General features: G+C 47.1%; 5 protein-coding genes across 5 annotated transcripts; 1 reads left to right on the top strand and 4 right to left on the bottom strand.

Moving 5' to 3' along the window:
- Nucleotides 1-7: 7 nt before the first annotated feature.
- PFICI_00144 (uncharacterized protein) lies at nt 8-1,426 on the bottom strand (the record flags this gene model as incomplete). The annotated part of the gene is made up of 1 exon (XM_007828725.1): nt 8-1,426. The coding sequence occupies one exon, from the start codon at nt 1,424-1,426 to the stop codon at nt 8-10; it is 1,419 nt and encodes a 472-aa protein (XP_007826916.1).
- A 1,410-nt stretch (nt 1,427-2,836) lies between these two features.
- Nucleotides 2,837-4,295, bottom strand: PFICI_00143 (uncharacterized protein; the record flags this gene model as incomplete). The annotated part of the gene is made up of 3 exons (XM_007828724.1): nt 2,837-3,360; nt 3,418-4,130; nt 4,198-4,295. The coding sequence occupies 3 exons, from the start codon at nt 4,293-4,295 to the stop codon at nt 2,837-2,839; spliced, it is 1,335 nt and encodes a 444-aa protein (XP_007826915.1).
- Nucleotides 4,296-5,086: 791 nt separating this feature from the next.
- Nucleotides 5,087-7,072, bottom strand: PFICI_00142 (uncharacterized protein; the record flags this gene model as incomplete). Its single annotated transcript, XM_007828723.1, has 5 exons — nt 5,087-5,395; nt 5,454-5,776; nt 5,838-6,246; nt 6,310-6,708; nt 6,791-7,072. 5 exons carry the CDS (start codon nt 7,070-7,072, stop codon nt 5,087-5,089), a joined length of 1,722 nt encoding a protein of 573 aa, XP_007826914.1.
- Nucleotides 7,073-7,746: 674 nt separating this feature from the next.
- Nucleotides 7,747-9,560, top strand: PFICI_00141 (uncharacterized protein; the record flags this gene model as incomplete). The annotated part of the gene is made up of 4 exons (XM_007828722.1): nt 7,747-7,925; nt 8,019-8,468; nt 8,526-9,023; nt 9,131-9,560. The coding sequence occupies 4 exons, from the start codon at nt 7,747-7,749 to the stop codon at nt 9,558-9,560; spliced, it is 1,557 nt and encodes a 518-aa protein (XP_007826913.1).
- A 1,903-nt stretch (nt 9,561-11,463) lies between these two features.
- On the bottom strand, nt 11,464-15,269 carry PFICI_00140 (uncharacterized protein; the record flags this gene model as incomplete). Its single annotated transcript, XM_007828721.1, has 8 exons — nt 11,464-11,684; nt 11,760-11,871; nt 12,062-12,675; nt 12,725-13,170; nt 13,230-13,484; nt 13,548-13,659; nt 13,701-14,720; nt 14,768-15,269. The coding sequence occupies 8 exons, from the start codon at nt 15,267-15,269 to the stop codon at nt 11,464-11,466; spliced, it is 3,282 nt and encodes a 1,093-aa protein (XP_007826912.1).
- Between the last annotated feature and the right edge of the window lie 451 nt (nt 15,270-15,720).

Below are 15,720 nucleotides of genomic sequence, written 5' to 3'. Positions count from 1 at the left end.
GGAAGAGTCACCTCTCGTTCACCATAACGTTCCAGGGTATGATGATATCGTCATCTGCAATGCGAAAACCTGCGTTTTGCAAGTGAGAAACTGCTTCAGAGCCAGCGCATTTGACATCTGCTGCTAACCAAGGTCGCGATCCCATATCCGCACGATACATTTGTGCCGGTCTTTTAACCAAAGTCTCCGTGATCTCTCCTTGATCAACTGCTGCATTGTATGACTTGACACAAGGCCTGATCTTGCATCGAGCGGCTCCCGCCCCTCCAAACCCACTGCATGCCCACGTATTGTTATCGGATGCAATATTGCAGCCGCCTGGATCAGGTCTGATGACTGTTGCCAGGTGATGGTCGGTTTGCAAATGCTCGTCTCCTCCGGACCACGCGAGTGATGCTTGTATGACGTCAATCCACCCATCTGAGGTAGCGTTTATCCTAAACCATCCATTGGAACTGTCCAATTGGCCGATTGAAGTATAAGAGCCAGATGGAAGCGTCGTGTTGGTCATGACTTTGGGCACCAATACCGTCTCGCCGGCGGCATTTGTGAATGTATCATAGCCAGTAGTGACATTGAAGATCCTCATCTGGCTATTCATGTCTTCACAGGTAGCACAGAAACCCAGTGTTGAGTATGTATTGTCAAAAGTGCAATTGCCAGTCGCACATATGAACGGCGTCTTGATGTCCTGGGGGTTGTAGAGCCCTTGATCAACGAAGCCCAATACAGGTGTCGCGGGTGGGTAGCTGTTAGGACTTATGTGTTGTCCAGCTTCTTCATAAAGCATCGATCGCGGGAGTGTGGCATTGGTCGTTGTGCTTATCATTTTGCAGTCATAAAATTGAATGAGCTGTTGTATAAATGGGTCCATTGCCAGTATCATAATAATCAGGGCGGCCCCAAGGGAGGCAATGAAATGCGTTCCACGAGGGCGGATGAGTAATCGCAAGCACCCCCAAGGACCGCGACTTGCCATGTCGAAGACGGCCAAATCGTGCAGTGATCTGTTGATTCGAAACCACTTCCACTTCAAGTCACTGATACCTTCCGCCAGAATCAATCCAGCGGAGGCCTTCAAGACTGTGCTCAAAATAGAAACAACGGTATTAATCGATATTGTGAATGGTAAGTCTGGCAGTGGCTTGTCCTGGTTTTGGTACAGGACACCTACCATCCCGCATAGCGAGCCAATCATCAGGACGGTGTTTAGAATCTCCGCCCACCACTGTCGCCAAATACCGGGCCGCTGTTTTCGATTCTTGAGACTCGTTTTTTCCACGTTTGTCATTTCATGTTCGGCGACTCCAGGCGGAGTTCTGGGCAGAAATTGTAGCGCCTCCCACGGTGTCGTTGATGTGGTGTTTGATGACCCCGCCTGGTCTATGTCGCCGCTATGCGAGTCTTGGAAATCTTGTTGGATCATGTTGTTTAATCAAAATTGGAGATCCTTTTGGCGTAAGATGGAGCCAAAATTCCATGCAAAAGCATAGGCCAAGGTACATAGTATTGATGGCTCAATGCCTTTTATTTATCAGAACCGCGGCCAAACAATTATGAAACCTGTGCACTTGTTAGTTAACGAGTAATAGAATCAGGATCGCATGATCCTGCATGTGATTGTGTACCTCGTAATTAGTGTTGGAGACGGAAATTACGAGAGTCAGAATATAGTGGTAAACTTGGGGTGTTGTATCTTTAAAGCTATCAGACGGGTTTCTCGTTCCCGCGGATTCCATTAAGAGTATCCAGCCCCAAGTCGAACCTCACCCAGAAGAACCGACCCAGTGTCGTACACATGGTGCAGAGGTGCAGAGTTTAGGTCATGATCTTCGTTGCAAGGTAGCATTGGGATGCAGCCAGTACTCACGCATGACTAATCCCCAACTGACCCCAGGAGCCACGGCACAGCCTGATCGCCTTTCAGCTTCAAATTGACCAGGAATGGGCTGCAGTCACTAATGAGTACATAGGTGGTTATCCTCGAAGGATAAATGACCTTTTATTTACAACTTTTGATCGACATCATAGGAAGAATTTGTGTATAGAAAGAACCAATCCACAGGGCCACGGACATCGACGTTGCCGGCCATGCACAGCCATGTACGGCCATGCACTTTGGAGATCCGCCAGCCACTCGGACGTGACACTCCACCACCATGGCATGCTGTCACCATGTTTATTCGCTGTTTTTCTTTTCTGAACGCTTTCGGTGAGAGAAGTGAGCTTGCAGCCGTTGATGCGAGCCAATGAAATTCAGCAATTTTACACAGCCACCCCCAGCCAGTTAGCTGCGCCGCCTGATGTCGTGCGCACAAAGAAATACCTGACTACCTTTGGTCAGCCTTACTGGGCGTGTTATGTTTGGTCAGTCCAATTATAAAACAAAGAAAAAAAGAAAAACGAGCCGCCTGCTTCGACAGCCTCAACCATTAACGTGTAAGTAATCTGGTCAAGACATGTTTGGAGCCTCGCTAATTCAACCTCATCCGTTCGACTCAATCTATACATACAGCTTATGAATCTTATGTATCTTTACCTACCCCGTCTAAAACCAGATTCTAAGGCCAGGGGCCTGCTTGGTAAGTACCTGGTATACGTAGAATCAACGGGAAAAACAAAGAGTAAAAAGCAATGAGTACATCCGAGCTACGGGGTCATGAGATTGATAACCTTTAAAGAAGATTTCTCAATGTACAATTAGCAGGGAATAATTCCGAAAAAGTCAGATCAAAAAAGGGCGAAAAGCCGTTTGTGGGTGCGGGGAAGCTGTACTGGACCCTATCGCGCCATGACACGCATAAAGATGCTATATTTGGTCAAGCCCCTCAAGTACTTATACTATTATAACCGCCGTATCGATAGCATGGATTTCTTTTTGTGCCAGTGGCGTAAATTTACTCTTGCACAAACGACCAAGGACCGCACGAAAGTCTGCAACCAAAGCGTCGCACAAAGCGTACGAGAACTCTTCCCGAATCACTATCCGAAGCATCTTCAGGTCCTCGGCATGCGGTGCCATAGTGTACGCCGGTACAATCCAACCACCTTGCTGGCGGAGCTCGTGGTATATGGTGAACTCGTCGAAGGCATAGCTTTTGGCCGGATCGAGACGTAAAGCAATAAGTGGAAGGCCCCTTCCGTGTCGCTTGGACATGATTATGAAGCAGTCCAAGTCTTTTAGTTTTGTGGCCAGATACTCTGTCGTTCGCAGCAGGTTGAGCATAACCCGGCGATAGCCTTGTCTACCGAGACGGATAAAGTTGTAATATTGACTGACAATGGGTGAGGCGCCACGTGAAAAGTTGAGTGTGAGTGAAGATTGCTCTGTGCCAAGGTAATTGATGTTGAAGGTGAGTTCTGCCAAACATATCAGACACAAAATACAAGTCAAGGAGTAGGCAAGATTCGTCCTACCTTTAGGTAAATATTCTCGTCCACGCCATATAATCCAACCAATTCCAGCATAGACAAGACCATACTTGTGGCCAGAAACATTGATCGATGCGACCTTCTCAAGGCGAAAGTCCCAAAGTAGGTCGGGTTCAATAAAGGGAGCAACGAATCCTCCCGAGGCCGCGTCGACATGAATTGGAACATCTAGGTCCCGTTCGGCTAGTAAATCATTGATGGCTTTGATGTCTTCGTACTCGCCGGTATAGGTCGTTCCCAGAATCGCACAAATGCCAATCGTGTTTTCGTCCACAAGCTCAACAGCCTCTATTGCATCCATAGTCCATCGTTCTTTGGTACAATATATGTATTTCGGCTCGACGTCAAAGTACAGCATCGCCTTCTTCCAACATACCTGCACAGCAGAACTCATAATCAAATTTGGTCTACTGACGTCTTTGCCGGCGGACCTTTGTCTATTGATCCACCGCTTCTTCATTGCGAGCGTAGCCAAAAGGATTGCTTCTGATGACCCCACAGTACTGGTTCCTACAGCGGTGACATCTGGCTCCCCATTGGTTGGCACGTTGAAGAGTTGAGCAATCATGTCGAGGCAGCGATTCTGGAGGTCGGTAGTTACGGGATAGGCTTCATGGTTCGCCAGGTTCTTGCTCAACGAGTCAATGATGAGTTTCTTGGCCTCATCTTCCATATATGTCGTTACGAAAGATCCGAGACTTTTAGTACCAGAATCAGTACACGTTCATTCGAGTGTCGAGCTAAGGTAATTAGTATCGTACTTACTTGAGAGTGGGAGCCCCATCATCAACCAAGTTGTCTTTGATTGTACGGTACGCCATATCTGATGGAATTTCGTCCTCAGGAAACTGCTTATTAGACATGTCGTAGATGGAACATCCGACGCTGGAATCCAGCAAGGATGTGCACTGATTTTGTCCCAATACTGTGCCCCGATGCAGGTCACTAACCTGGCTAGTCAACCTACGGTGGCCCATCGCGTTCTATTCAGTGAAAATAATTTCCAAAGTAATTATGATGACGGTCTATTAGGATACAGATTGAGCATGCAAACACCACCGGGCCTACTATCTGCAGTCACAACTATAAGACTAGATGGCTTGCTCAATTCTCAACACATACACGCACACACACATTACGGGAGCCATCTATTGCCTGTTTAGATGTTAGTGCAACTGAAATTGATGGATTTGGTCAGGATTGCCGCAAATATGTATTATCCAATCGATCTTAGTAGCTGATAAAACGCTTGGGATTATCACGTGATGCCAGGACATGAAGGCGTCATTTGATCCTGTAATCCTTCAATAAAGTGCAGGTGGTGTCACAACATTCTTTTGATCTGATAGGCAAAAGTACTACCTAGCTACTACATAAAGTGGGTGGTGAAAGAAGAAGGCGGAAAGCTGTAGCAGCTGTGGGGAGATTTAGGTACTAGTAGGTACCTAGCGTTGGTGCCTAGCACCTAATAAAAACTCACAAAATGCTACCAGGGAGGTTGCGCAGAAGCATTCAGGAGACAGAAGCAAATCGCAACGTGGATAATGAAAGTTGGTGATATGGTATGGTGCAAAGTCCATTTTATCAATTCAGTGTCCATGAACTACTAGTCTGATAGAAAATCTTAATAAACATCTAAATTGCTTCAACACGCTTACATAGCCCGCAAAAGACCTTTGGCCACTTTGCCTGACGTATTACGAGGGAGCGCTTCCAACAGCTCGTAACGTCCACGTAACCAGTGCGGCTCTGTCAACTTGCTCTGGACGTGCTCATCCCACTGCTCAAAGAGCGTCTCAGGATCGGCAGGCTTTGCTGTTGGGTCGGGATTCTTCATGGGGACTACGAACGCTTTGGCTCGTTCGCCAGCCACGTTATCCGGTACTCCAATTACTGCTACGTCGGCAACCCCAGGATGCTGTCGCAGGCACTCCTCAATGGCAACTGGGGAAACTTGCATACCCTGGTTTTCGTATCGGTGTCAGTATGATCAGCATTTAAAGCTACTCGGGATTGCTTACCTTGACTTTGATCATGTCCCTCAGCCGGTCGACAATGTACAGATGCGAGTCGCCTCGGGGGCTCTGCCGGAAAATTGCCACGTCGCCAGTGTGCAACCAGCCGTCTCTAAACGTAGCTGTGGCAGCCTCTTCGTCTCCTATGTATCCAGAGGCCTGGTTCGGGGATGATAGGAGCAGCTCGCCCGGTTCGTCAAAAGCTTCAACATCACTCCCATCCTCTCGTCGAAGACGTGCCTGATACAAGGGTAGCAGGATTCCTACGGGGCCTGGGCCAGGCTCTTGCGAGCTGCTCATGGCAACAACCATGGAGCTTTCTGTGAGGCCTGAAAATATGTTCTGTTAGCACTGTACTTGTGCTGCTTAGGTCAGCGAGTCTAGAATTACCATAGCCATTAACCAGATTCCAATTAGGCTGTACCGCCTTTGTTTTGGCGTAGAGCTCAGAGCTAAGACTCCCAGCACCTACATAGACTGTGTCGACTGACGACAAGTCGAAAATTTTAAACAAGAACTGGTTCCCGACGAGAGCGGCCAGCACAGACGGTACTAGGTACAGTCTGTTGATACGATAGGTTTGGATAGACATCATGGCTGCCTTCATGTCGAAAGTCGTGTGCAAGATAAGACGGTCTCGCAGGTAAACTGTACCGTGAGACGCGATAACGCCCTGGACATGACTTAGGGGTAATACGCCGAGTACAATTTCAACATCCCGGTGGCGGATCGTGCTCTCCAGAGCAGACACCTGAAGGATATTGAGTATAATTCCACGATGGCTTAAACGCGCCAGTCTCTGTGCATCAAAGGTTGGAATTAGTCAAGTACGCACTAGGGATGAGAGTCTGATGCTTGTTACCTGCACCCCCGAGGTTCCGCTGGTCGCGCAGAGGTATGCGATACTGGATTGGGCCTCCTCAGGGGACCAATCGAGCGCTGGGAGAGGGCTCAATGTCTTCCCAAAGCTAACAAGCTCTTCAATGGTTTTGAGGTCGGTGTCGCTATTGCCATTGACATTGACTTGGGCGCTGTCAGTGGCTACCCGCTCTGTCAGATAAACTCTAATCCCTGCTTCGCTGGTAGAAGCAGCAGCGGCAGCAGCACGGCCAGACTGAAGCAATGCAGGAGACACAATCAAGGTTCTGCAGTCACTGCGCTGGAGATGTTTTGCATTCTCCTGCGGCGAAGTAGTGCCGTGTAAAAGAAGACAGGTGCCTCTCAGACGATGAACCGCCCAGCAGTAGACCAGATAATCCACCTTTCAAAACATTTATTTAGCTTGTGGTCCACGTTGAAAATTGCCCCTCTGTAAAAGAAAACACCTTGTTTGAAGATCTTACAGTATTTTCGGACAATATAGCAACCACTTTGCCGCCTTGTGCGGGTGCATTAGGAGACCATTGCAATTCGTGGGCAAGGCCAGCAGCCAAGGCCTCGACGTTCTGCGCGATCTGCGCCGGGGTTCTCTCCTTCTGCGTAGAAGCAGAAATAAAGGTTGGCTCGTCTACCCTAGGGCCGGAGGCGTTGCCCAGCGTCCCTTGAAGCGCAAAGTCTCCCACTGTCCCCACTTTGGACAGGTCTTGTTCAATAGCGGGGAGCCATGAAGGTGGTGTAAAGATCATGATGGGCAGTTTCGTGCTACGATTTCGTGAATATGGTGAACAGCAGGTCTCAATTCTTACGCAGGCGTTCGTAGTATCGCTTTGATATATTGAAGCCATGTATCAATGAGCATACTCAGATCAGCGCGACAACATCTTCCGCAAGCTACTGCGACCTGCAAGCGCCTTGGGGGGGAAATTGCTAGGAGTCTGATCCGAGCGCAAGATGATACTTTGATACTCCTGAGTCCTTCGATCCTTCATACTTTAATGTCACGAAACGGTGGTGCCACCACTTGTAAGCATGGATGAACATTTTCGACTAAACCTATTCGGGTAGTCCTGGTATACTCTAGGTACGATCTCAATCGTCAATTTGCGTGACCTATGTGACTGTACTTCTTTTAGGGTTCATCACGTGTCTTTCCTGTTGGATAGCCCCGCCGGCATAGTTCATTTACGGTCCAGGTTATTCTATGCCTAGGTGCGTCCGCTACAGCATTCTCACAACCAATTCTATAGGTGGAGGCTAAGTCAATATGACGGTGAGGACTTAGATCTAAAGCTGCTACATGCATGCAACAGTCGTAAAGACTTTGGTCATTTCCATGTCGTAAAACCTTTCTACTCCGCAACTGCATTTCGGTCATCTAGTTCATCAATCTTCATTTCGTCACACAAACGCAAGTAACACTATGATTTCTGATATCACTGCTGCCGTGGTAGGCTTCGCCGGGTTCTACATTTTTCTATGGGCCTTGCTATGGCTCACGCAAGATGCGAGAGAGCCACCTATGGTAGAGACCGCGATTCCATTCTTGAGCCCCATTATCGTAATGCTCATGAAATGGACTACGGTTCACGAGTATTTACGGTAAGTGATCGCTAAACGTACTCAGACTTGTTGTTTAGCTTTTGAAGCCGATTTCTGCCATCATCCACGTAAGGGCTAATCATATATACATAGAGACAAATATGGATACCCAATTCACACACTGAGGCTTCCGGGCACTCGCGCCTACGTCGTAAATGATACATCTCTTATTCCCGCGATTCACAAACAATTGAGAACACTCACCGCCGCACCATTCGTTGTAAAAGCATTCTCAAATTTGATGGGCGTTAGCAAAGAAGCCTTTGAAATCATGGGACGCGATCCCATCGAGGACCACGGGTTCGTGCATCGCTTAACAACCGAGAGCAAGAATTCGCTTGCTCCAGGACCAAACCTGGATCAACTGAATACCGAGGTGGTGGATATCCTTAACAATTCCTTTAGCGCGATCTGTGCCGCGCAAGAACCCAAGACGGCGAATCTTTTCGAGTGGGCTTCACATGAGGCTATGATGGCCACTACCGGTGCTATCTATGGTCCTCTGAACCCGTTCAATGATGCCAAAGTCCGTACAGTCTACTAGTAAGTACCAACCAAGTATCAGATCCTTTTCCTAAGCATGTAAACTAAAAGGAACAGTGACCTCCAAGCTGGCCTGCTCAGACTGCTCATGGGTTTTATGAAACCGATTTTTGCCAAGAAGCCTCTCGAAGCACTGGAGACAATAACTGAAGCCTTTGAAAAGTACTATGCCAGAGGGGGTCTCGAGACAGGATCATCCGCTTTTGCTCGGGGCAGATATTCGTGCCCACGAGAGCATGGTGTGTCTGAAAAGGATGTGGCAAAAATGGAAGCTGGCGGTATCTTCGCCTTGATTGCTAATACCATGCCGGCGGCATTCTGGACACTGTACCACATCGTTTCGGATCCTGTCGTTCTTGCAGACTGCCGGCGGGAGCTCCACGGAGCAGTCAGCGAGAAAGATGGTCAGGCCCATTTGGATTTGACATATGTCAAGAACTCATGCCCCATCATGGTCTCGACGATGCAAGAAGCGATGCGGTTCCATAGCATTGACCTCGCGATGCGGGCTGTGGTGGAGGATCATATGCTGGACGGGAAATACCTCTTAAAGAAGTAAGTTACCACAATGTGCTACGCTGTCGCTTATTTACCGGATCTGCCTTGTACATGATGCTTGTTTTCGTACATCGTGTTGAAAAATCCGACTAACGCCAAAGTAGGGGCGCAACGGTCATGATCCCAGGTAAGATCCAGCACACGTCTTCTTTGGCGTGGGGCCCGAATGTGAACGAGTTCTACCACAAGCGATTCCTCAAAATGCCCGGAACAAGGACGCACAACCCAGTAGCATTCCGAGTCTTTGGTGGAGGTGCTACTCTCTGCCCCGGACGCCACTTCGTGGCTACCGAGATCTTGGCATTTGCCAGCATGATGCTTCTGCGCTTTGACATCAAGGCCGTCAATGGGCAGTGGTCTACTGGTGGATATACGCAAACTAATGGCGGTATTCGCCTTCCACGTCAAGATGTTCAGGTGGAACTCCTCCCACGAGACAATAAACAGTGGCACGTAGCCTTCGCGGGGTCTGGAAAAGCCACAGATATCGCTGAAGGTGTCAAAGACAGCGAAGAGAGTATGACAGAAAAGTGATGGCTGTTCCAAGGTGTAGTATACACTGGGCGTTATCCACGCCACACATTGGTTTGATTCACGATTTTAGATTTACGGTACAAAGACGTTGCTATAACATCAAAATTTTCTGTGTGAATGCTATCCTCCTTATTGGATCATTGTTGTGGAAAAGTGGCGTATATAACTTTACATTGGCTTGAGCGTGGTGCGAAGCTCCTAATTTCGCAGTTATGGCCTCGCGGTATATCGCGCACCACAATAGTTGCATGCTAGCCAGCCCAGAATATATCACTATTCATGATTAGTCGTCAAGCTAAGTCAGTAATCATCAACTGCAGAGCAGAAAAGATCCCAGAACCTTTGTTGCAAAAGTACCCGAGGGAGTAGCAGAGACCTGTCGGCCATCACATGCAAGAATCCTAGGGACTTCTCTTGTGCAGTTACAGTAAATAATACAAATAATGTTGTGCCAAAAATCATTGATGAAGTAAAAGGGTGGTGGGCTTAACGTACTCAAAGTTTTGGTAATCAGCAAGGCGAATTCGGCTCCCAATACATCGACGGGGCCCCGTTGATTTAAAGCATACCCTGCGCGCGGCTGGCACCAGTATTAAAAATAAAAGTAATTTTAACCATTTTCGCATTATAATTATCTTCGCATTGCAATTATTTTCGTATTGCATTTATTTGCGTATTGCAAATCTTTTCTTTTTCGCATTATAATTATCTTATAACCATTATTTATAGCTATTAAAAAAAAACGCCAAAGCCTTTAATAAAGGCATAAATTCTTATCGCTAATATGCATAACGCTATAAAGCGCTGTAAAAAGTGGCAGAACGCTATAAAGCGCTATAAAAAATGGCAGAACGCTGTAAAGCGCTATAAAAAGTGGCACAACGCTGTAGAGCGCTGTAAAAGTTGGCACAACGCTGTATAGCGCTGTAAAATGACGCTTACATAACATCGACGGGTCCGTCGATATTAAATCAACGGGGCCCCGTCGATGTATTGGGAGCCGGCGAATTCGGACGACTAAATGATCATTCTTGTCTAGATTAGGTTAGTACTGATGCGCCACAGTGTGGCTGTGTTGTGAGGCACCCTTCGGATGACACAACGGGAAGGGTGATCAGGTCTGTTTGTTCACACATTAATTTCGTAGATATAGACCATCTTCAACTTTACTTTATATCGCACCAAACACTGCACTAGCTGAGTAAAACGTGAAGCTTCGACACTAGGAACTAGCCTACTAGTGGTTACGGATACGTTCGACACCTTATTCAAGATACAGGTTGTACCATCGACCTAGATACGCTGAGACGCAAAGCCGTCCTGTAGAATCGGTAAGCCCTCCGTGCTGCTGATCAAGAAGGGCACCATTTACTCCAGAGTTTTGATGCTTCCATCGTTATGACACAGGCACAATCAAAAGCTCATTTGCATGCAACGACGACGGCAGCATTCATGGCCGTTTGTTAGATACCCCCGCCTTGCACCAAACGTCCTTAGCGTACAAATAACCCTCCTCCCGGTGAGCGGGGCTACCTGACCCTCAGACTGAGGTCCGTAATGCTGAACTCGGAAGTGAAGTTTGTGACAACAGTGTGTATTTCCATCTCAAGCGAGCTCATTCATGGTCTGTGCGTTGCTATGTTGCATTTGAATTATCTCATTTTCCTCGTTGTGTCTACAATGCCGTAATTGCTGTACTCAGACGCAATATCTCTCATCAGGGAGGACTTGATCCGTGACTGCCTCGACCGCCCTAAAACTCTCCCAAATTGGGTTTCCTCGATTTGAAAGGCATATTATCGTATTAACGTATTTAATACTACGTTAATACCCACCGCAAATCACCTGCGTGAATATATATAATCGCTTTTTAGCACCTTTTTGTTGTAAATAGAAAATCAATTTAAACATCTTCTAATGCTTCCTCGATTATCTCGTCTTCAGATCCCTCTTCACTGTGCACGAATGCGACCAAGGATTTAAACGTGGCGTCTTCGTCAACGGCATCCTCAAGCCCCTGGACCTGTTCGATGCAGCGCCATACCATTGTACAGCCCTCAACCTCTTGAAAGCCAAGGGACATATCTACGCCTTCTCTAGGATCATACCATCTGATCAGTTTTCCTAGAAAATAGTGCCTATTAGCTGTTATGCCTTTGGATAGCATCTTATCGATCGATCAAATAGAATATTAGGTACCTTGTTGTTTATGGAAAATAGTCGGTGCAGGAAGATGTAATTCTAGTAAGATCCCATAAGGCGGATCTTCGGATTCAACCGTCACCACGGCGTCGTCCAAGTCACTTTCTATCTACACGCGAATTTCAATTAGTGTAAATCCTTCCTTCCTGCAAACATGCAATATCCGAATAACGATAATGATAAAGAGGAAGGGATCCTGAGAACGCAGCTTAGGACGCTGTCATTAGCGTTTTGGGTCGCGCTGCGCCTGACTTCGACAATGGAAGAAAAATCGAGAAGCAAAAGAAAAAACGACTAACTTGATAGTCGGCGGTACAGAAACCGATACCTCGGTCCTGCCATTGATTGTATCGGAACTCATAGACCTGAACTCGATGCTTCTCCGCCGACTGATCAGGCACAGACGGTGCTGACAGGTCGCGGATAGGATCATCATGGCTTATTTCTGCCATGGGGCGCGGTGTGTGTCGATTTGATATCGGTCCAATCTTCATAGTCGATGAATTGAGTTTTGTGGTTGGCTTTACAGAACCTGGTCTGCGAAGCGGCTTGCGTTGGATAGTCACTACGTGAATTTTATTGACGTGACGCTGAACTGCAGCTTTCGAGACAAAGGCAGGGTACTTGCAGTCTGTAATCGGGCACGTGAAGGGTTTGCTGTGCGTCAGCTCATGTTCGTTCCTTTCGGCATATGAGTCAAAGCCAATAGTAGCGAAATGACATTTGTCGAATCTGCAAGTGAATCCCGAATTTCGGAATTGGTTTTTGAACCTTTGAAGCTCCTCCGATGATATCTCTGGATAGTCACGCTGCTCGAGTAGAAATACTACGATATCCTGATAAGATGAGGTAATGGCCTGCAGTGAAGTCTGGGTGATCATCTCATCTCTTCGTTTGAGGGTTTCGTCAATATCTGTGATGTTAGCTGGAACTTTTCAGCATTGACTCCTTGGTATCCTTACCGTCAACTACGAATATTTGTTGCTCTGTCGTTTTGTGGGACCTCGACTTGAGGGTAAGTCTTACAAGCCTCCGGAGTTGAACGTCAGGGATCAAGGAGAGTCCTTCATCCCCGCTGGATCTCTCTCCTTCGTTATCAAAGACAGATTGTATCTCATTTTGATTTGCCTGTGCAGCTAGATCAACTGCTAGTTGATATAATGGAACCTCATTGATAGGCTTGGAAGAAATTTTCATGATCTCCAGCAAATAATCGACCCAATAATTATTTGCGTAGAGGTGAAACCCATGCAAGCCATGGACAACTCTGAGATTCTGAGCATGTCTTGAAGCGTCGGATCGAAAAACATGCAAACCCGCCCGCAGACAAGTCACTGAAGCGACTCCATGTTCGTGAATCGAAATCGTATCATCCAATGGTAGATTGCTTGTGGTGGACTGGAGGAATCTGAGAGGCACATCAGTCGCCTATCCAAATCCTGCTAATGGTCACGTTTAGATACGTACTCCTTGACTGTGCTGTGAATGAAAGCCAATGTGGCATTTGGACGTTCCTCCACTAGTGCCCCACAGACCGTCAAGATGAAGTCGGGGACAAGGTGAGGAACCAAATGGTCTGAAGAGCTAAAGGTGATCGCCGATAGGAGTTCTAGGCGTTTCAGAGGATTTCTTGCAAATGCAATCCACCCGAATAGCGACCTGACTCTTTCGTTTGACTGTTTGTCCAGCGGAGCGATTATTTGGGCGAGTATTTCTCGATAGCTTTTTGAGTTAATATTAGAAGCCATGTATCACCACATTTCAATTGACGAGGGCGCTTCTCACTAATCAGCCAGCTCTCGAGGAAGGTCGTCGACGGACCTTCTAACTTCATCTGCAGAATAGAAAATCTTTCTCCCAATGTAGTCCAGAATCAGTCGAGCATAGAGGAACATTCCTTTACAACGATTAGCTAACATTTGAGATACATGGAGGAACCGCTTACCATCAGCTTTTTGGCAATTGCCGATTGAATGTCTTCCAGATTATTGTGTCCAAGATGAAGTTGATCAAACCGATCACGAAGCCTGTCCAATCTGTGTGAGGTATAGACCCTAATGGCAACATCCAATGCTTGCTTTTCTTTCGTCATTGAGATGATTTGGTCATTCCTGAGGCGTTTAGAAAGCAGGGGCGATGCTCTACTTGCAATGAGGAACTTGCAAACAGTGCCTCCAGACCGGGGATTCTTTGATACTAGCTGATTCATCAAGCTAATGAGACTAGCTTGTTTATTGGATTCGCAGGCTTCAAAGCTATCAATGAGGACCCAAATGAACTGAGTGCTCCTCGGCTCCTGAGAGGTCGTTGTGAAAAGGACTTTTACTAGCTGTTCCAAAGCACTTGTGCTGGCTATTTTCTTCTCCATCACATATCTGGCATAGACATGTGCCGTGAGATCTTCGTCTTGTTGCAGAAGCTGTAGCAGTAGTGACCGTAGAATCTGGTCATATGAAGCGGAGGATGCATATGAACTACTCAAGAAATGAGAGAGAACAATACGAGAATCGGCCCTCATGAATGCCTGTATCTGTGTCAATAAGATAGTTTTACCCGCACCTGGGATGCCCTGCAGCCAGCAAAGACATGAATTTGTATCTTTCCGAAGCCAAGCACGGAGTGTCTGGTTGTCCAAAGCCCAGGTACAAGTTCCTGGATATTGATTGCCTTCAAATGATGCAAGATCTTGTATGGTGAGTTGCTCAGAATCGTCCGCCTTTAGCCATGATTTGATGTAGCCGTATTGCTTGGCCGCTTGCTCATTTTCTTGGCGTTTAAGTCTTTCATAATTCTCTTCTCGCCATGCTTGTATTTCTTGCCATTGTTGGCGCGACTCGAAAATATTCCTTGCATTTGCTTCCTGGTCAATCAAGGCTCCATGACGGTCCAAGTCTTCCAGAATGCCATGAAAGCGCCGTTCAAAGCGCCCCCAAGATGTTAGAAACATTAATTTCCAACCTGATGCAATTAGCTACTGATCACTAAATATCATGGTTGCCACATACTGCTTCGTCGAAGGAAAGTGTAAGCAAACTTGTGGAATTGTAGAATATCAGAGTAGAAAACGGCGAGAGTTTGCTGGAACTGTTGGTTGCCCGTGAAGGCCTTTTGAAGTATCTCGAACCGAACGAGTGATTCGGCAATTTTTGAATACCCTTTCATTATAGCTTCGAATGCTTCAACATATTCGGAAGCAAGACGAAGAATGAGCGTGATTGGGGCCCATATCCATGCAAGGTAAGGAGTTCCATTGCAAAGGACATCCACGACTTTGGCATAATGTTCAAGCCCTTGGAATAGAGGCATTAGTCGCCGCAGATTCCGCAGTGACTGCTTCACAGCCAACTGGGTTTCGATTTCCAAGGCTGCACTTCTGACATCCTCGAGCGTTGTCGAGTGAAAGTCCCGCGAGTCCACTGGTGTGATAGTTCTGTCGAGCTCCTCGAAGGCGGTTCTTATCGTCTCCCTGGCTGATGCCGAAGCGGCAGGCCCGAACTTGGACGGCATGATACAAAGTATGCCAATTGTTTGCGACGCTCGTTTTCTTTGCTAGAGAGACAACATGGCTATGGAGGAGATTGACTTGCAAAGATATCCCGCCGTCTAACATTCCGCACTCGAAGGAAAGTGGCCTAAACGCCTACATCGCCACCACTCATTTGTGGCTGCGTCGGGTCGCACTGCAGCTGAATGGGCTTTATGCACTGCGCCCAGCGCATACGATGAATGATCCAATCATATCTTCACTTCGGTGTGCTGTAGACATGGATTAACGACATGCATGCATCTGGTGTTGCACTAGCCGATGCAGGGCTTGCTGCCTTCAATGTTGGCAATTGAACTCTACAGCCCCTGTCATGGCCGTCAAAATCTCACTCAACGATCTCTTTCCTCTTATTTTTTACATCGAATACCTAATATGAGTCTCATAACATGATCTATGTGAATCGATCTTTAA

This window comes from Pestalotiopsis fici, assembly GCF_000516985.1.
Source record: "Pestalotiopsis fici W106-1 unplaced genomic scaffold PFICI_Scf_1, whole genome shotgun sequence".
In the NCBI taxonomy this organism is placed as follows: domain Eukaryota; kingdom Fungi; phylum Ascomycota; class Sordariomycetes; order Amphisphaeriales; family Sporocadaceae; genus Pestalotiopsis; species Pestalotiopsis fici.
The sequence above is the reverse complement of the archived record's forward strand: the minus strand, read 5'-3'. Positions and strand labels throughout refer to the sequence as shown.